The sequence below is a fragment of the Trichechus manatus genome, unplaced genomic scaffold (genome assembly GCF_000243295.1).
Source record: "Trichechus manatus latirostris isolate Lorelei unplaced genomic scaffold, TriManLat1.0 scaffold00146, whole genome shotgun sequence".
Classification (NCBI taxonomy): Eukaryota; Metazoa; Chordata; class Mammalia; order Sirenia; family Trichechidae; genus Trichechus; species Trichechus manatus.
Window position 1 is genome coordinate 7,047,348 of NW_004444082.1, and position 21,861 is coordinate 7,069,208.

General features: G+C 43.4%; 1 protein-coding gene across 1 annotated transcript; it reads left to right on the top strand.

The window, feature by feature from the left end:
• The first annotated feature begins 339 nt into the window (after window positions 1-339).
• Window positions 340-17,951, top strand: CIDEA (cell death inducing DFFA like effector a). The gene is made up of 4 exons (XM_012558216.2): window positions 340-592; window positions 1,391-1,537; window positions 15,470-15,651; window positions 17,804-17,951. Exons 1-4 carry the CDS (start codon window positions 461-463, stop codon window positions 17,949-17,951), a joined length of 609 nt encoding a protein of 202 aa, XP_012413670.1. The 5' UTR covers window positions 340-460.
• The last annotated feature ends 3,910 nt before the right edge of the window (window positions 17,952-21,861 follow it).

A 21,861-nucleotide genomic window follows, 5' to 3' on the forward strand; every position in this document is an offset into this window, starting at 1 on the left:
TTGCTATAGAAACCAAGATCTGGTCTTTGAATTCCATACTGGCTTAGTCTTATTGTACAATTATGTAACTCTGTGTGTGTGTGGTTTGTGCGTGTGTGCGTGTACCTAGTTTTCTTATTCTGCTTTACGTATTTCACGGCCTCTGTAAATCATTTTCTTGGAATTTTTAGATATAAAACTGATGTTTGCAGAATATAATTCTTCTTTTTTGAGTTTTATGCCTTTACCATTCCTTCTTAAATAGTTACTGCAAGGACTTCAAATTCTGGGTAAAACAGGAGTATTGGTGGTTGTGCTTTTTAACTTGATGTATTACTTGTTGAGGATTTTTGTTTTCTTTTGGATGTAAATATTAAAATTGCATTATTCCTGCGCACATCAACCCTCTCTTTAAAGACTCTTTCTAAAAGCACTGTCTAAGTTGGCTTTTATTCTTCTCCATTTCAGGCCCCTGACATTTATGGGATCACAGACAAAGAAGGTCCTGTTGACTCCCATCACGCATCCGGCTCGTCCTTTCCGGGTCTCAAACCATGACAGGAGCAGCCGGCGGGGGGTGATGGCCAGCAGCCTGAAGGAGCTCATCAGCAAGGTGCATGTCCCACCAGTCCTCAGAAGGTCCCAGAACTCAGAGGGCCGAGGCCACAAGTCCTGAGCCAATGCAAAGACAGAAAAGTCCAGAAAAACAGCATGTCCAACTTATTAGACCGTCTCCTTGCCTCTGAGAGTCAGGGCAGCCGTTTCTCAGTGGTCCGAGGAGACATTATTGCCTCTCTATCCCATGAAAGACAGGCACAGAGACAAAACCCTTAAACGTAGCCAGCAATGGACCATGTCGCTTGGTTTCTTTCATAATAGAGAATATAGGGAAGCAGGAAACTTTGGAAATTTGTTTTTGGTTATAAAGCCCAGGGAAGAATAGTCCTTAATCCAAAACTGTGTCTCAGATCTCCAGATGAAGAAGGATCACAGCCTCTCAGCGAAGCATAACTTCGGTAAAGTAGCTATGGAAACAAGAAGTGAGCATGCAAGTGCAGTCTCCGCAGCACGGGAGCATTCAGATATGCCCCAGGAGACAATGCCCTTCAGGAATCACGCCTACAGGGTGACTCTTCGTATTTGTGAAGTTAGCAATTTTTGAAATTATAAATGTTATTCAGTTTAATCACTTATGTCATGAAAATCCCTTAAGAAGGTAAGTCCTTCAAAAATCTTAACTTCTCTTTTTCCAAGCATAAGACTGAACTATAAATACCAACTAAGGTGTATCTTAACCATTCACATTTTATCAAAATCAGCCAACACTTTTTAAAACTCTAACCTAAAAAATATCATCGAACGGTCAAATGGAAATATCTTGCTTCATCTCTTTTCTCTGATGCATATCTAGACCCTGGATGCCCTCGTTATCACTGCTGGGCTGGTCACTTTGGTGCTGGAGGAAGATGGCACCATGGTGGATACAGAAGAGTTCTTTCAGAACTTACAAGACAACACACATTTCATGATCTTGGAAAAAGGACAGAAGTGGACCCCGGTAAGCAAAAACACAGTTATCCAAACAAGCATTTTACCTGCAAAGGTGTGCTCCCTACTGTGGTGCTGACTTGCCCACTCTCTAAATATCTACCTTGCATTAATCTAATAACTGGACTACTATTCTCAAAGTGATTCTTATAAGTATTTCTAGGAAGCTTAGTACCTCTGTAAACTTGGCCTGTATGATTTAAAGCAAATAATTTTGAGGGACAAGCTTCAGACAGTGAGTAGCTACAGATCCTTTTAAAGTGTGAAGATGTGGCCTGGTGACTAATCACTGTACCTGCCCTTAGGAGGCCAGAGAAGTTAACACAACCAATAACGTTAAGGACAGTGTGTGTGTGTGTGTGTGTGTGTGTGTGTGTGTGTGTGTGTTTGTGTGTAAATACAGTGGTTTAGAAAAGCAAAGACATAAAATGCAGTCTTCTATGTCTGGGAAAACTATTGATTATATACCTTAAAAAATTCTCCCACTAAAAAACACTTAAAAATGTAAAGCAAAATATTAAAACATCTTTCCCATGCCTAGCTGAGCCTTCAAGAAAGGGAAATTCTCAGAGGTCAAAGATTTTTCTGGGAGGCAGGGTCCAGAGAGGAAGCAGGCACTGAAGCTGCAGCCCACCTGTGGGCCCCCACTGAGCCTTAGTGGCCAGCTTCAGTGGGTGCTTGGGGACAGGAGATGCAGTCTGTGGCTGAAACGCAGTGGAGGTCAGGGAACCGTCAGGGTCTCCTCAGATAATATGTAGCCTCAAACCACCCTCATGAGGTTTTAGGGACAGCTGAGTTAAAAAACACTCAACCTAAGAATTTAGTTTAAAGAGATCTGGGGAAGAGTGCCGGTGGAAAGATTTTACTCACTGAGTTCTCTTTACTCAACTAGTCCCTCCCCCAAGTCCTAAGGATTCAGGGGTGATAGTGCCCCAGTTAGCCAGCAAGAGCAAAGGACCATGAGCTCTGGATGAACATTCAACCAGGCCTCAAAGGATTTCCATACCTAAAGTTCCAAAAAATGTGAGTTCACAATCAAAACACAAAACATGAGACTCATGGCACTATATGTGAGAGTAAACAGGAAGAAAGTCAGACCTGCAAAGACCTCAGATATTAAAATGATCAGATACAGAATATGAAATATTTTTAAATGTTCAAAGAAATCATAAGTAGGAAGGAACAAGAGGTAATCAATAAGGGCTAGGCAGGCTTTAAATAATCAAATGGAATTTCTGGAAATGAAAAATATAGCAACTGAAATAAAATAAATGGAGACTCAGGTTAGACAGAACCGAAGAAATAATCACAGGCCTAGAGGATATGTCTGTGGAAGGCGCCCATGGTGTAACACAAAAGACAGAGATGGAAAACACAATGGAAGTCAGAGCCATGACTAAGGAGATCTGATATATGTCCACTTGGCATCCTCAGGATAGGGAAGAACTTTTGTTTTGTTTTATTTTTAAGAAACAAGACACAATGCACAGACCATTAAATAAAAATTATAAATTCAAGTCCATTAGGAATTCTGTTCAACTCACACTTCCTGATCTCAGAACCTACTATATAGCCACGGTAGTCAAAACAGCCTGGTACTGGTACAATGACAGACACATAGACTAATGAAACAGAATTTGAGAACTCAGAAATAAATTCATCCACCTATGGACAGATGACCTTCAAAAAAAGTCCAAAGTCCATCAAATGGGGAAGAGACTGTCTCTTTAACAAATGATGCAGGCAAAACTGGATACCTATCTGTAGAAAAATGAAAAATAAGACCCATACCTCACCCCATATACAAAACCCAACTCAAAATGGATCAAAGATCTAAACATAAAACCTAAAACTATAAATATCACAGAAGAAAAAATAGGGACAATGCTAGGAGCCCTAATACGGGGCATAAATAATATACTAAACGTAATTAAAAATGCACAAACAGCAGAACGAGGCCTCCTAAAAATTAAACATCTATGCTCAACAAAAGACTTCTCCAAAAGAGTAAAAAGAGAAACATAGACTGGGAAAAAAAATTTGGCTACAACATACCCAACAAGGGGCTAATCTCTAAAATTTATAGAAAATATCAACACCTCAACAACAAAAAGAAAAACAATCCAATTAAAAATGGACAACAGAACTAAAACAGTTTCCGAGGCCAACTCTTCAGACGGGGATTGGACTGGACTATGGGATATTAAGTGATACTGGTGAGGAGTGTGCCTCTTAGCTCAAGTAGATACAAGAGACTAAACGGGCAGCTTCTGTCCAGAGGTGAGATGGGAAGGCAGAGAGGGTTAGGAGCTGGTTGAATGGACATGGGGAATCAGGGTGGAAGGAGGAGTGTGCTGTCACAGTATGGGGAGAGCAATTAGAGTCACATAACAATGTATGTATAAATTTTTGTATGGGAAAAAATAAAAAATGGGCAAAAGATATGAATAGACACTTCTTCAAAGAAAACATTCAGGCTACAAACAAACACATGAAGAAATTCTCACAATCATTAGCCATCAGAGAGATGCCAATCAAAACTACGAGATACCATCTCACTCCAACAATAATAGCACTAACCAAAAAAAAAAAAAAAAAAACAACAAATGCTGACAAGGTTGTGGGAAGATTGGAACTCTTATACACTGCTGGTGGGAATGTAAAATGGTATAGCCACTATGGAAAAATGTGTGGCGCTTCCTTAAAAAGCTAGAAATAGAAATATCATATGATCCAGCAATCCCACACCTAGGTATATACCCCAGGGAAATAAGAGCCATGACATAAATAGACACATGCACTCCCATGTTCATTGCAGCATTATTCACAATAGTAAAAAGATGGAAACAACCTAAGTGCCCATCAATAGATAAATAGATAAACTGTGGTATATACACACAATGGGATACTACTCAATGAAAAAGAACAATGATGAATCCTCGAAACATCTCACAACATGGATGAAGTTGGAGGACAAATAAGTCAATCACAAAAATACAAATATTGTGTGAGATCACTACTATAAAAAATCAATAATAGGGTTACACACACACATACACATACACAAATTCTTTGATGGTTACCACAGGTGGTAGGGTGAAGGAGGAAAAATCACCAACTAGAAAGAACCATGTTAATACTGGTGAAGGGAAAGATATTACACAATAGGGGGGAGGTCAGCGCAACAAGACCAAGGCAAAGGAAGGCACTGAGAGGAACGCAAGAATGAAGAGCAATCACGGTAATTACTGTAACATAGACAACCCTACAACAATAGTATTAACAAATCTACCAATGGATATATAGGTAGAGAGGTATGCTGAAGAGGAGTGGGAGGGTGCAATGTTGAGAACATTACTACATACACATTTATAGATGCTGCAAGTAAATTAAAACAGACAATAGAACACACAAGGGGCATAGTCATGGAAACTTCCTAGACATAACCAAACACCTTGCGGGTGAAGTTACTAGGCTTAAAGGCTAAGGACTAGACTTGGAGGACATCTATGTCAATTGGCATAACATAGTTGATAAAGACAATGTTCTACATCCTATTTTGGTGAGTAGCATCTGGGGTCTTAAAAGCTTGTGAGCAGCCATCTAAGATACAACTATCAGTCTCTTCCAGTCTGGAGCAAAGGAGAGTGAAAAAAACTAAAGACTCAAGGGAGCAATTAGTCTAAAGGACTAATGGACCACAGAAACCATAGCCTACATGACCCTGAGACCCAAAGAACTAGACGGTGCCCCGGCTACAACTACTGACTGTTATGACCAGGATCTTAATAGAGAGCACCAATGGATACATAGATAGCACAAAACTCAAATCCATAAAAAAGACCAGACTTACTGGTCTGATAGAGACTGGAGTAGCCCCCGAGACTCTGGCCCTAAGACACCCTTCTAACATAGAACTGAAGACATTCCCAGAGACCACCTTTCAGCCAAATAATAGACAGGCCTAAAAAATAAACAATAACACCTTAGAGGAATGAGCTCCTTAGAACAGTTAATTATATGAGACCAAAAGGGCAAAATCTGTCCAAAAGCAAAGATGAGAAAGCAGGAAGGGGTAGGAAAGCCAAACAAAAGGTATTGGAGAACACAGGGTGGATATGAGGAGAGTGCTAACACATTGAGGGTACTGCGACCAATGTCTTGGAATATTCTGTGTACAAATTGTTGAATGGGAAACTATCTTGTAGTTTATAGAGAAGGTGTTTGCAGCATAACCTGGCAAAGGATTAGTATTCAGAAAATTTAAAGGTCTCACACAAGTTGGTGATGGAAATGACAGACAATCCAACACACACACACACAAATGAGCAAAAGACAGGGACAAACATCTCCAGAACAGACAATAAAACAAGGGGAAGATGGACAACTTATTGGTGATTAGAGAAGACCACAATACTCAGATGAACTGATAAACAGAATGTGGTACATACACACAATGGAATACTACTCAGCCATTAAGAGAAATGAAGTCTTAATACATGTTACAATATGAATGGAGCTTGAAGACATTATGCTGAGTGAAATAAGTCAACCACAAAAGGACAAATATTGTATGACCTCACTTACATAAAAAGACAAGAAAAGGCAAATATACAGGGGCCAAATTTTATTAGTGGTTACCAGGGTTGGGAGGGAGGGGGAAAAGGGGTATTATTGCTTATGGAATACTGAGTTTCAGTTTACAGTGACGGAAAAGTCAAATTGATTAAGGGTAGGTTTGCATGGCTGATTATTCTAAGTGTTGTGAATAAGTTGAATACATGTAAAAAGCTGAATTGGCAAAAGTTGTGTGATAGACATATTTACAACAACAACAAAGAGTAGCTGCTGAGGCTCCCTATGTACAACGAAACACCTTATGGGATTCGGTTCCTTGGTTTGGAGGTTTACAGTCATGGTTTCAGGGGACATCCCAGTTAACTGGCCTAGTAACATGTTTACTGCTTCTGTTCTACCTCCTACTTTGTTGTGTAGTGCCTGTGGTCTTAAAAGCTTGCAAGCAGCCATGCAAGGCACAACAATTGGTGTCTATTTTCCTGGAGCAACAGGGGAAGAAGGAGAGTCAAGAATAGGAGAAGGAAATGGAATGCATGGCTAATTGCCTCCATGAACAACTGCCTCCTTTGCCATGAGACCAGAACTGGATAGTGCCCGGCTACTATTACTGAAAATTTTGATCAAAGATTCTATAGAAGAATCTTGATCAAAAGGGGAAAAATGCAGAACAGAATTTCAAATTTTCATGGAATTCAGATTTTCTGGAGCCATGGAGGGTGAAGGAACCCCTGAAATTATTGCCCCGAGATAATCTTTAAATCTTAAACCAAAAACATCCCCTGAAGTCTTCTTAAAACCAAACAATAGTTTAGCTTAACTAGTAAAGGATGTCTGCCTTGAGCATTATGTTCTTTTAAGAACTATCTATATGGGATCAAATTGACAACAGCAACTTGAAAGATTAGATAGGAATCTTTGAGGGCAATGAGTTTATGTTAATGGGGGAGGAACACCTCAGAAAAGGAAAGTGACAATGGTGGTAAAACTTGAAGAATGTAAGCAATGTCACTATATTGTACATGTAGAAACGGTTTAACTGGTCTGTATTTTGCGGTGTATATTCTCAACAACAACAAAAAATAAAGTAAATTATTAAAAAAAAGGAAAACCATAATACAATACCATTTTACACCATCAGATTTGGTACTGTTAAGCTTTTCTATTTTTTCCATTTTTAAGGTATGGAACAACAAACTCTCTTCTACTCCCACCAAGAGCCATTTAGAACAATTTGCCTGTATCACAGAGTTGAAGCACATCCTTGTTTATGTGTGTTATATCAATAGAATCTATAGATATCAATAAATCAGTGGTTCTCAGCTGGGTTCAATTTTGCCCCCTGGGGGATACGAGGCAATGTCTGAAGATATTTTTGCTCGTTACAACTGTGGACAGGGGGTGCTACTGGCATTTAGTGGGTAGAGACCAGAAATGCTGCTAAACATCGTATAATACACAAGTCAGCCCCCACAACAAAGAGGTATCCGGCCCCAAACGTCAATGTTCTGAGGTTGAGAAATCCTGCTATAGATACAGCTATCATATTAAAAATTAAAATTCAGAATTTTAAAAAATATTAATTAATTAAAATAACAACTGAATATACGTTAACATAAATAACATATTTTAATGAAAAGTAACATTTTCCTAAACAAAAAAAAAATCAGTGAAAAGCGTGACGTTGTTTTACATTTCTGAAAATCTCTTTAATGCCTAGCTTAATGGAAGACGGCTAGATTCTCTTATCTGTTTCCACATTCGTCTGTTTGCAGTATGTTGTCTTGGATGAAGTGTATGAAGAAAATCCAGCTCACACAGTTGGCAAATAGAGCAATATTTTAATATAAGCTTTTCAGATAATTGTGGATATTCTTCTTTGGTACTGTATCAAAATTCAACAACTGTTAGTTCCATAAAAGCTAGCTGCAATGTGGAACCAGAAGCCATGTCAATGTGTTTCCTCTTCTGTTACACCAAAATCCAGCTTAGTCCATCTTGCATGTAGAGTGAGACTTTTACCCTGAGATGCTTTTGAAACATCATGCACTGGTGTCATAGTCATCTAGTGCTGCTACAACAGAAATACCACAAGTCAATGGCTTTAAGAAAGAGGAATTTATTTTCTCACAGTCTAGTAGGCCAGAAGTCCAAATTCAGGGAGTAAGCTCCAGGGGAAGACGTTCTCTGTTGGCTCTGGAGAAGGCCCCTGGTCTAGGAGCTTGTTACTGCAAATTGTGGATTTGAGCCGCCTGCCACAAAAGCCAATACTGAGACAGGGAGGAGGTGAGCAGAAAGAGGGTTTTACTGTATGTTGATATACAGGAGACAGAGGGGAATGAGCTCCTCCAGAAGACCTGTCTCCCCGACTGGAGACTGGGTGCAGGTTTTAAACGGACAGGATTATAATGTCTCTTTGTGGTGGTCACATTCTGCACGTCCCAGATGATCTAACTTCTTACTGGCAATGCTTGAAGTTTATCTGGCACTGTTAGTCATGATTGTCACTTCGCAGATGAGTTAATCCTGGTCCTTGAGGGGTATCAATTTGTTCTGCCACCCTCCAAGGAGAAACTTTAGTCAATCTTACTGGAATAGGAGGAGGGAGGAAGAATAACAAAAAGAAAATATTATGAGGAGAAGCAGGGGTCGTAATGGTGGGAAGCAATGATGGTAATTGAGCTTATGCAGCGTGTTCCAAGCTTCTCCGCGCAGGAACCCTGGGTCCAAAGGACGCGCTCTGCTCCTGGTGCTGCTTTCTTGGTAGTATGAGGTCCCCCCACCCCTGCTTGCTTCCCTTTCCTTTTATCTCTTGTAAGATAAAAGGTGGTGCAGGCCACACCCCAGGGAAACTCCCTTTACATTGGCTCAGGGATGTGACCTTAGTAAGGGTGTTACAATCCCACCCTAATCCTCTTTAACATAAAATTACAATCACAAAATGGAGGATAACCACACAATACCGGGAATCATGGCCTAACCAAGTTGATACATATTTTGGGGGGACGTAGTTCAATCCATGACAACTGGTTATTTTGGAAATATTGATTCACTGAGTTATGCAGATTTCCCTAACGTATGGTGGAAAACTTCACAGCAGGCTCCTGAGAGAATGAGAGCCAGAAAAGGCAAATTATGCATTAGTTTTTATTATGAAAATTGTTTTGACATCTCAACTTCCTGAAAGGGTCTTGGGAGCCCCCAGCTGTCTCCAGACTACACTTTGAGAACGTCTGCATTAACCATTTATATATAATTCAAAAATATACAAAATTAGTAATATAACATTTGAGATACATGTGTGATAAAAACAAAGAAAACAGAGAATGGTATATGTTTATATGCTGGCATCTCTTCAGGGGAGGTGGGAGATGTAATTTGGGAGAGGTACGTGGGCCTCTAGGGACTGATAATGTTCTGTTGTCTGTAGAGTGGTGGGTACACCCATCATCTTATTATTCCTTATTTTTCATGTGTTCTATGTATATTCCTCTACATATCAAATATTTTATCATTTTTCTAACTGGAATAAAAACAATTACAGATCAATTATAAAAGCACAAAATTTAAAATAAAATTCTATTTTTGTAGCAGGTGAGGAGACCATGCCTGTAGATGGGGAACCAGTGGAGTGAATTAGATGAGTCTTTTATAAGACAGTCTTTGTTTAAGGAAGGGGTGGTTGGCTAAATGGAGCCCTGGTGGCACAGTGGTTAAGAGCTTGGCTGCTAACGAAAAGGCTGGCAGTTCGAATCCACCAGTCGCTCTTTGGAAACCCTATGGGGCAGTTCTCCTCTGTCCTATGGTCGCTATGAGTTAGAATCGACCCAATAGTAACGGATTTGGTTTGGTCTGGTTGGCTAAATAATGGCCCCACAGACATCCTAGTCCCCAGAACCTGTGAATATGTTACCTAACATGCTTTGCAGAGATGAATTAAGTTAAGGACCTTGAGATGAGGAGATTATCCTAGATTATCCCGGTGGGCCCAGTGTAATCACAAGGGTCCTTATAAGAGGGAGGCAGCAGGTAGGGTGAGAGAAAGAAGCAGAGAGCAGTTATGTGAGGAAGGGCCGTGAGCCAGGGAGACCAATTTTGGACTTCTGACCTCCAGAACTGTAAGAGAATAGTGTTGTTTTAAACCATTAAATTTGCGGTAATTCAGAGGGAAGGATGTTTTTCGTATGTTTGTTTTTATAAATGAGACCCTCTGAACACAGACCTGGGTTAGGAATTGGTTAAGATGCAATATGTATAAGCTCCCCAGAGTGGAGTGGACCACCAGGATACTTAGCTGATTGAGAAGGATAATGCTGTGGTGTGACTGTTACAGCCTTCTCAGTCTGATATCAGCCTAGTTGAGATATGAGTTTAGGTTCTAGACTTGCCAGAAAAGCCTCTAAAGCTACACATTTCCTAACTGGACAGCGGATAAAAACCTGTGTAGGAAGTCTTCTGTTTTACACTTTTCAACCTTCTTCCTTTTTTAGGACAGAAATGGCAGGCACTTTTATCCCTGTGGCCCATTCTGTTTGAGTTGGACAAGAACTTCAACCAAGGAGTAACCACCAGATGTCTCCCTTCTTTAGTCTAAACACCTTTTAAAGCCTGCAAGGAAATAGCTCTTTAGGAACTTAGGGAAGAGGGTAGGGGAGGAATCATTTCCTTCTTCCTTAACATTTAGTGGATATAGAAATCCACATGCTCAGATGCTAGGTCATGAGTGGATTGATTTTATGAAGGCATCTTCACCTTGATTTAAGACCGAGACTTAATGAAGACACTTAGGGGAAGTAAGATAAAAATTCAAAAGTCAGAAAGAAACGTGAGGCAATGAAAAAGAGTTGGACAAGACAGGCTTATAGGTGAAAACCCCCTTGAATTCTTGTCATCTCAATTTTTTCTTTTATCTTTATTTTTTTATTGAGGTAAAATATATATAACATAAAATTTGCCATTTTAATCATTTCTAAGTGTACAGTTCAGTAGCATCCACAATGTTGTATAACCACCACTACTGTCTATTTCTAGAAATTTGTCATCATCCCAGACAGAAACTCTGTATCCATTAAGCAATGATGCCCCATTTCCTTTTCCCCTTAGTCCCTGGAAACTTCTATTCTACTTTCTATCTCTATGAATATCCCCATTCTAGATACCTTATGTAAGTATAATCATCCAGTATTTGTCCTTTTGTGTCTGACTTATTTCATTCAGCATAATGTTTTCAAGGTTCATCCATGTTGTAGCATATATCAAAGTTTCATTTCTTTTTATGGCTGAATAATATTACATTTTATGGATATACTACATTTTATTTACCCATTCATCTGTTAATAGAAACTTGGGTTGTTTCCGCTTTTACTTATTTGTGAATAATGCTGCAATGAACGCTGGGGTACAAGTATCTATTTGCATTCCTGTTTTCAAGTCTTTTGCATATATACCTAGGAATGGAATTTTTGGGTCATATGGTTTATGCGGCCCTTTCTGTCTCTTGGGCTAATACTTTCCTTGTGTCTTTGGTGTTCTTCATTCTCCTTTACTCCAGGTGGTTGGGACCAATCGATGCGTCTTAGATGGCCACTTGCTAGCTTTTAAGACCCCAGACGCCACTCACCAAAGTAGGATGCAGAACATTTTCTTAATAAACTTTGTTATGCCTATTGACATAGATGTCTCCTGAAACTATGGTCCCCAGACCTCTACCCCTGCTACTCTGTTCCTCAAAGTGTTTGATTGTATTCAGGAAACTTCTTAGCTTTGGTTTAGTCCAGTTGTGCTGACTTCCCCTGTAGTGTGTGCTGTCCTTCCCTTCACCTAAGATAATTCTTATCTACTATCTAGTTAGTGAATACACCTCACCCTCCCTCCCCACCCTCGTAACCATCAAAGAATGTTTTCTTCTGTGTTTAAACCTTTTCTTGAGTTCTTATAATAGTGGTCTGATACAATATTTGTCCTTCTGTGACTGACTAAATTCACTCAGCATAATGCCCTCCAGATTCCTCCATGTTATAAGATGTTTCACGGCTTCATCGTTGTTCTTTATTGTTGTGTAGTATTCCATTATGTAGATATACCATAATTTGTTTATCCATTCGTCTGTTGATGGGCACCTAGGTTGTTTCCGTCTTTTTGCTATCGTGAACAGTGCTGCAGTTAACATGGGTGTGCATATATCTATTTGTGTGACAGCTCTTATTTCTCTAGGATATATTCCAAAGGAGCGGGATTGCTGGATCATATAGTACTTCTATTTCTAGCTTTTTAAGAAAGCGCTAAATCAATTTCCAAAATGGTTGTACCATTTTACATTCCCACCAACAGTGTATAAGTGTTCCAGTCTCTCCACAACCTCTCCAGCATTTATGATTTTGTGGTTTTTGGATTAATGCTAGCCCTGTTGGGGTAAGATAGTATCTCATTGTAGTTTTCATTTGCATTTCTCTAATGGCTAATGATTGTGAGCATTTCTTCATGTGTCTGTTAGCTGCCTGAATGTCTTCTTTGGCGAAGTGCCTATTCATATCCTTTGCTCATTTTTTAATTGGGTTATTTGTCTTTTTGTTGTTGAGGTTTTGCAGTGTCTTGTAGATTTTAGAGATTAGATGCTGATCGGATTTGTCATAGCCAAAAATTTTTTCACATTCTGTAGGTTGTCTTTTGACTCTTTTGGTGAAGTCTTTTGATGAGCATAAGTGTTTGATTTTTAGGAGCTCCCAGTTATCTAGTCTCTCTTCTGGTGCTTGTTCATTGTTCGTATTCTGTTTATGCCATGTGTTAGGGCCCCTAGCATTGTCCCTATTTTTTCTTCCATGATCTTTATGGTTTTCAATTTTATATTTAAGTCTTTGATCCATTTTGAGTTAGTTTTTGTGCATGGTGTGAGGTATGGTCAGTTTTTTGCAGATGGATATCAAGTTATGCCAGTACCATTTGTTAAAGAGACTGTCTTTTCCCCAATTCACGGACTTGGGCCTTGCTGGGTCATACGGTAGTTCTACATTTAACATTTTGAGGAACCACCAAACTCTTTTCCATAGGGGCTGATCATCTTAACTTTTAAAAATAATGCTTCCTAAATGATGGATAGTTGTACACCCTAAAAAGGCAGCAGGGCCTCATGTGCATTAGACATTGGGTCTCTTTGGCCCAATGGACCAAAAGGGTGCAATAGACATCTAAATGTTTTATGGTCTATGGAATTAAAGAAGAGTGGCTGCAATAAAAAGGACTTGTGTTCTTTTAAGAGAGCTTATGTTTTAACTTCAACTATATTAGATTATTGTCATTAATGAAGTTAACATTCACAATGTCAACTGCTTCCAATTTCAGAGGTTCTTGAGATGTAGTAAATCAATTAATTGTCTAAATTTGAATTCTGAATACTGCAAGGTTAGTGTGTGGAGTAAACTACTTAGGAGGAGCAGCTCCTACACTTTGGGACTGCTTTGTTCTCTTCGTCTTTTTTTAAAGCTCTTTGTGGTAAAGATTGTGTTACAGTGTTATTTATAAATCTAAGGATTTTCAGGGGTCTCTGCCTTACCCCTCCCAATCTCAAGGATCAGCTGATGTTTTGGGTAGACTAAGAGTGGATACTGTAAGCAAATGGTATTAGTGTTCCCAAGAAGTCAGCTTCCATCCAGGGCAGTTACTAGAAAACAGAACATGTGGCTGTGGGGAAGCACTGGGAAGGTTCTAATTCTACCCCTTACTTCAGCCATGTGATTCTGGTACTTTCTGCCTAGTTCCACTTGTGTAATGGAAACAGCTTCTCTGAAGGTGTTATTGTGTTGTAGTCATAAGATGAGACCATCCATGTCCATCAAGTAACATTGTAGCTTTAAGTTACCAGGGAGAGTGAGTCTCAACACCATGTATCCATAGCACAACATTGACCGCACAGTGTTACCCTAAAATCCAGGCCCAAAGCCAGATCAGACTCATCCTGAGTCACTAAACTGAAAGTGCGAAAGGGCAGATACTTCATTATTTAATTTGGACAGACCAAACCACACCAAACCCGTCGGAATCAACTCGATGGCAACCTCGTGTGTTATAGAGTAGAACTGCTCCATAGGGTTTTCTTGGCTGTAATGTATATGGAAGCAGATCACCAGGTGTGAAAACTGCCTGGGGGCAATGTCTGACCTCCTCTCCTCTAACTTCACAAGGGGCAAGGAGGACCAAGACCAACAGCCCAAGGCTGATTCCTATGAGGCAGAGAACAGACATGCCTCCTCTCTCCACCATCTTTACCAACTCTGACACCAGTCATCCCACAGCACTCTCTACTTCTCTGTTGAGTTTGATAATTCATTGCAATGGCCACACAGAACTCATAGACCATACTGACAGTTATGGGGTTTATTAGGCAAGTAACAGCTTATAATTCAGGTTCAGGAACACTCAGGATACAGTTCTTCCATCAGGATAGCCTCTTCTCAGCTGTGCCCACAGGCATACCTCTCTCAGGCCCCTTGACCTCTGCCCTGCTCTGTCAAGTATTACAAAGCCCTTTTAGCTCTGCCAGTAAGTGCTCAGAGGTACGCTACTCAGCTAGTAAGCCTCGGCCTAGGCGCTGAGCTCTAGCTCCATGGATTGGAAAACCTAGTTCCACCAAGTGCCAAGAGGCACCCTACTCTGCCAGCCAGCCTCCTGCCCAAAGACACTCAGCTTTCTCACTCCATGGGCTCGGAAGCTGACCACACCATCCTGCTCGTCTCCTGTCAGTCTCCTGGTTCTGCTGCCTCTGCTGCTGCTAATTTTCTGTTGCTGCTTCTTGCCGTCTTGCCATCTTTAGAGTTACAGCTCTCTCTCTGTCTCCTGGGTCTAGGAGGGTCTCAGCACAGGAATCCCAGGTCCAAGGGACATGCTCTACTCCTGGTTCTTCTTCCTTGGTGGTGGTGAGATCCTCTTTCTTGCTCTGGAATTGGCTCTCTTTCAAGCCTAGTGGGATGGCAAAACTGACCACAATTGTGGGCCACAATTACCTTATTTGCATAGTCCCACCTAATCACTTGGGTGGGAGTTACAAGACCATGCCGAGAAAGGCCACACAAAAGCAATCCATCGCACTGCACCGGGGCTTTCTTTCGAGGTGCTGCTAGGTTAATTCCAACTGCCAAACTTCCGGTTCATAGCCGAGAGCAAACTGTTTGCACCACCCTGGGACCTTTTGAACATCAAAGTGGTATAAGGATACTGTTCTGCTAAAAACTTTACTCAGATAATTAGCAGACTAGTTGCTAACAGATTTTAAACTTTTACAAGAGTCTGAAACTAACGTAAAAACAGAATTACAAGATATAAATGCCATAGTTAGGAACACTCCTAAAGTCTATTTATGCCTTCATTACAACAGGGCAGTAAGTATGCTCCAGCTTACCAGCAGCCAAAGAAATCGGGAATAGCGAGACTCACCTTCGACTTATACAAGCTGAACCCCAGGGACTTCATCGGCAGCCTCAGTGTGAAGGCCACCATGTATGAGATGTATTCTGTGTCCTACAACATCCGGTGTACCAGTGCCAAGGCCCTGCTGAGGTAAGGGACTTCACAGGAGTCACCCACAGGGGCCTCACGACAGCTCAAGGTCACAGAGCAGGATGGCTGCTCCCAGCTTACTCCTTTGCTCCCTGGGCACAGAGCCTGAGGTCTGCTCTAACTTGTTGTTGTTTAAATACACTCTATTTTGTGTTGTCTTAGAACAGTTTAACTTCATGCCACAGACTTATTTCAAAAAACAGAAAGTCTTATCTTGAGCCAAAATATAATATTTTTTTCTCCAAAGACCATTAAATACTAAATGGAAACAAAAACCACATAATAAATACAAAGAAGAACCAAATTCCTTTTAAAAACTAGAGCTGCACACTTTAAAACATGAACTGTGAGCAACAGCAGCTAAGACCAGACCCTGGAGAGTCTGGCCCGATGTGTAGTGCAGCCACGCCCACCACCGTGGACTCTTTCACGTGTACTTGCAGCAGTACTGCTAACTTGCCCCTGCTGGTAGCGTGGCCCTGCCGTGCTCCTCCCGCACGTCGTGCCCTAGTGCCCCCGAGGCTGGTGCCAGGCTGTCTGCAGGGCATCACCTGGGAGCCTTTAGAAAACAGACTCCCAACTTGTACCTAGATCTCTGTGAGCAATCCAGGATGTTTGAGAACCCTGGTCTGACAGGGACACCTGCCTTACTCCTGAGCAACCAGCTGGGTGGCAAGTTACTCAGCTTCTCTGAGCTTCAGTTTCATCATCTTTAAAACGAGAAGGTTACTTCCAAATTTGTTATGGTTGCATAGGCTCTAAATACATCTACTTCCAGTTCTTAAATAAATTCGCCCTTGATTCTCTGAAGAACTAATTCTCTGTAGCGGGAATGGATGGAAGGAGAGAGGCTGACAGCACGAGATGGTCTTCGAAGCTACTATAAAAAGTTTGCAACTGCTATGTTCCAGCGCTGTCTGTAAATCCCCACTGGCCAGGGCTTGCCTGAAAATGTTTCTCTTTGAGGGCACTGTTCCTTCTTCTGCTGTCCCCATAGGGCTGCCCTCCTCTTCCTCTGCCATCCCCATAGGGCCGCCCTCCGCTTCCCTGAGAGTACTGGAGGGAAAAGGCTTTGGGGTGGAGGCTGCTCTGCTCCGCGGGTCTTGCCTGCCCAAGGCTGGCCAGGCGTTTGGCTTCTGTGCAGCTTCCATATTCCACTTGCAGCGTTAGTAGCAATGCTCAGACAACAGTTACTGATGTAGTGTAGAAATATTGATTATTTTTGCTAAAATGGGGGAAAACAGCTTTATTGTTCAATTTTTAAAGTGAGGCATGAGTTACAACTTAGACAGTATAATGAAGAAAGTAAACCTCACCCCAAAACCCCGCCTTGGCAAAATCTTTCTTGAAAGATAAAAGTCAGTCCACAAGCAGCCACAGAATTCGCTGAAACCCCAAAACCAAAGCACCGCCTGCGAGGGAGTCTGCATCAAAGGACAGGCAACCGTCGTGGGTGCAGGCCCCCAGGACAGCGTGGCCAAGAGCCTGAGGCCAGGCAGCTGGCCCTCCCCGGCCTAGTGACCCAGTAGGAGCTTCAGCCACGGCTCACTTGATCGCTGTCCCGCTACTAACTTAGAAGTGACGGAACCTTAAAAAGCAGAGTAAAATCCTTTAGCTTTGGACTAGGTAGAGAATAAGAATTTGAGTTAAAGGTATTTTTTTAGTCTGAAGTAGCACTACTGCCAAACCTGGGAAGAAGTTTGAATACCCTCATTGCCCTTTCCTTTAGCCTGGCTTCTCCTTTCACACTGACTTTATCGATGTCAGTAACAAATGTCACACAACAAACAAGGCCACTGGAACAACCAAGTAGTCAAAGTACTAGCCATAGCATTCCATTTGTGTAGTGGAGGTCTACCTCACCTAGAGCTCCCTGCACGAACAACAGTCAGGCCAGATTTGGAAGTGGCGTAGAAGCCATGCTGCTTAAAGGATGACCCTGGAGCAGCAGCATCACATCATCTGGGCGCCTTAGTGGATTGGCGCCTGCACAGTATCACGATACCAGGTGACCTGTGTGCCGTTAGAGCATTAGATCAGTGCTTCTCCCGCACTGAAGCACTGTGAATGTCTGTGCATCCTGAGCTCAGAGAGGGTGGTGGGAACAGAGCTGGCCCTCAGCCTGACACATCTCCTTGTCTCCTCCTCCCAGGAGCGTGCTGCGGTTCCTGTCCTACGCCACCCAGGTGACCGGGCAGTTTCTCTTCTACACGGGCACGTACATGCTGCGTATGCTGGGTGACTGTGAAGAGCCGCCTGCTCCCAGGTCACGCTCCGAGGGAACGCCCACGTGTGGGTAACGACGTGCATGGGGAGCACCGCCAGCCTTTTTATCCAGTTGTCTGCTTCAAATAACTAATTCTGAAGATGCTCATGTTCTTAGCCACGTGCCACTTGCAGGCTGCCGGCCACTTCTGCTCAGGACTGGTACCAGATGAAAGAAAAGGAGTGTCATGTTATTTGAAATGGGGGCTGTGCAGCAGGGTGCCCTGGAAGGAGGAGGGCGGTGGGGAGGGGCTCGTGGACCTTAGGAAGCTACCAAGTAGCAGGTGTGGCCTGGAGTGGCTGAGGAGCAGCAACACATGCTGCAGACCTACTGCCATAAATTAGCCGCAAGAATTACTTTAAATATGTGCCGTTCTTCCTTGTATCTCCTTCATCTCCCAAAAAAGCACACAATGCTTTCACGTCGATGGGAAACTCAGCCAAAAATGTTCTGCCAACAGTTTCCGTCACTTTTAAGTCTTTATTAGTACTTGATGCCACAAAAATAAAGAGCTATCAAAAGTTACTTTGTCGGGGGCGGGGTTGGTTTGTTTGGTTTGTTTTGAATGTAGGTCCTTAATGAGCCCAAAGGGACTAGAAACCTCAAGGACTTGAACTTTTGAAAGTCTTCAAGCAGCACTTCCAGTTCGTTCATTTGCTTTCTTTCTTTCTTCCTTCCTTCCTTTCTCCCTCCCTCCCTCTCTCCCTTTCTTTCTTTTGTTGGGGGGTGTGTGTGTGTGTGTGTGTGTGTGTGTGTGTGTGTGTGTGTGTGTGTGTATGTAATATTGCATTTATTTCTTCCTTTAATATTTGATAGAATTCACCAGTGAAATCCTCTGGGCCTGAAGTTTCCTTTGTGAAAAGTTTTTTTTGGCTTTTGTTTTTGTTATTCTGACAAAACTTTATTTTAACAATGATTTTTTTTTTTTAAGCAATAACTCCCCATTCCCCCATTTCTCCATTCACCCAGCCCTTGGTAACTACTAATCTACTCTGTCTCTGTGTTTGCCTAGTCTAGATCTTTCATGTAAGTGAAATCATACAGTATTTGTCCTTTTGTATCTGACTTATTTCACTCAGCATAATGTTTTCAAGACTCAACCATGTATCAAGTCTTCATTTCTCTCTATATCTGAATAATATTCCACTGTATGATGTACCACATTTTGTTTATCCATTCATCTGTTGATGGACATTTGGGTTGTTTCCACCTTTTGGCTATTGTGAGTAATGCTGTAGTGAACATTGGTGTACATGTGTCTGAGGCGATGTTTTCCATTCTTCTGGGTATATACACAGAAGTAGAATTGTTAGGTCACGTGGTAATTCTATATTTAACTTTTTGAGGAACCACCAAACCGTTTTTCCCAGTGGCTGCACCATTTTACATTCCCACCAGCAGTGGATGAGGGTTCCCGTTTCCCCACATCATCGCCAACATTTGTTATTTTCCATTTTTTTATAGTGGGTGTGAAGTGGTATTTCATTGTGGTTTTGATTTCAAGCCATACTGTCAGCCTTTTTCTAAACAAACAAAAAACCCTGCTGGAAAAGGAGGCATGGTACTAGGCATCTTTAGTTCCTAATGTTGCGTATGTTGTCAGTCAGGGCCCTTGGTCAGGGGAATAAACCCCGAGTCAGCCGGCTGAGGCTGGAAAGGAGCCACACTGGTTCACATCACTGAGGAGGCCAGCAGCTGCTCTAGCTCCGGGCCTGGCTGGTCACAGACACTCAGTGAGGATGTGGGGCCATCGCTTCATTTCTCAGCCTGCTTTTCTCTGAGGTGGCTTCGTTATCAGGATGGCTGTCCTCCCAGGGGAGGAAGATAAGAGCCAGCAGCCCCCACAACAGGAAGTTCTGAGGATGACCTGTGGCCTGCAGTTATGGTGCTAGGTGGCGGGCTCTGGCCAGGCAGGCTGTGCACTCAGCCCTGGAGACAGGCCAGGGTAAGCCCCCGCCATGTGGACTGAGTGGGGACACTCACGGTAAAAGGGGGCTGTCACCAGAGTAAGGGGAAACAAATGCTGGGAGGCAAGTCCAAGTGTAAGCAGCTTCTGATCTTCCTCCTAAGAAATGCTGCCTCCGTGGCGGCCTTTCTTCTTTCCCCGCTGACTCGCAGACACTCCAGGGTATCCTGAAGCACGAGAACAAACACCCGGCCCCGTATCTGTGGCTCCTGGTTACCTCCGACCTTGCGGCTGGCCCCTCCCAGACACAGCTCTGTCTCCCTGCCTCCTTGCTGTGAGTCAGTTCCTCTCACCCGGGGGTCTCACTGTCTCTGAGCTTGGTGCTGGTAGGATCTGGCTGGAGAACTGAGCCAGGAAATGCCCCCGCCCCTCGAGGTAAAAACCAATGAATCAAGGTAACATTCCTTGAGACACACTGAAAAAGTCAGCATTTTTGCGTCATCTCTTCCCTTCTGTTTTCGGAGTACGGTGCAGATGGAAGGCGTTTGCCAAGGCATGTGCGAGCTCCTCTCTGCAGTCCCCCATCCGCCGTGGGGAGGGCAGGCCCGCCGCCCCCGCCCCCGCCCATTGTGGATCGCGTCACCCACCGAGGCTTCGGCCGGCCGGGGAAGTGACTGCAGGTTTCCAAAAAAGGACTTCTCCTTGGAGCGCCCGAGCCCGCTGACTCAGCGCCCTGCCCTGCTGGGCGGCGGGGGCGTCTGCAGTCCCCGCGCCCGAGGGGCGTTCGCCTCGACAGGACGCCCAGGGGTCTTCTGGAAGCCGCGGGGCCTCCCCCAGCCAGCACGGCCGTGATTCCGGGCTTGGGACCCGGCCGGGGCCTGGAGCGAAGGCAGCCTCCCCCGCCCGGGGTGCCCTCCCGAGGAGACGGCAGCACTCAAGTCCCGGTTTATCGGGGTGTCTGCACGGGAGGGGGCGCCCGTCTCTCTGGTTCTGATGAGCGGCTTGCATGCCAAACATGACGCTTTCTTGGGCTAGTCTGGTTTTCTGCGCCCCACGGTTAGCCCCACCAGCTCAGAGAAAGGCGTGCCACCCGTTGTTACTGGGGCGCAGCCCTTGTTCCGGGCTGGGTGTGGCTGTGCCTCCGAGAAACTACCGCAGGTCTGCATGTCGCCGGCATCCCTCCCCAGGGCTCCAGAGCCTTTCCCGGTGGCTCTGTGTGGCTAAGCTCTATCGCTCCCACTTACTGACTTCAGAGTTCAGAAAAAAGAAAATCGCTCTTAGGAGCTGGAGGTTCCGGATCCTTTCATTTCTGGGTGGACCTTGGTGCTTATTAGTGGCCCGTTTCCAAGGCGACCTATACAATGAGCTCCATCCACGCCCGGCTTCCCCGGGGTGCCTGGAACAGCTCCACCAGGGGCCAGGGACAAGGGGCACTCTCTGCTGGAACAGAGAACAAATACCGGAATGGCTGAATTGAGGATGTGAGAACGAAAAATTTTAAAAGCCATTCTTCACAGCCAAAGACAGCTCTTAAAATCAGTCTGCTGTGGACAGACTTCCTTTCCCCAAGTCTCTTTCCTCATCTGTAAAACTAAAGCCAAAACTAGATGGTCCTGGAATTCCATTGTCAGATGTATTTTCTTGGCACAGGGTTAAAAACCTAAGCAGAGTGCCTCGAACCCTTCAGCTCGCCACAGCCCTCGCTTCTATGTCTAGCCCTGTGAAATGTCTTTCCAACACGAAGACCCGAACGCTGGGATTCCATTTCCTCACGGAAGAGTTCTCCTTTCTTCTCATGTGACACAGAATCTCTGCGCTTCTCCTACTCAGAGAAGTCAGGTGAGCATGTCCACCCTACACAGAACCGAGGGCCCAAAGTGAGGTCACAGAGGGGGTGGTTGGATGGTTGCTTTCTTCCAGGGCCCTGTGAGAACATGGCCTTTCCTCAGGAACCAGCCACAGACTTGCAACTGCCTTCACCTGCAGATTTGCAACTGCCTCTACCTGCAAGGGGTGCTGTTCGCATGCTGTGCCTCCT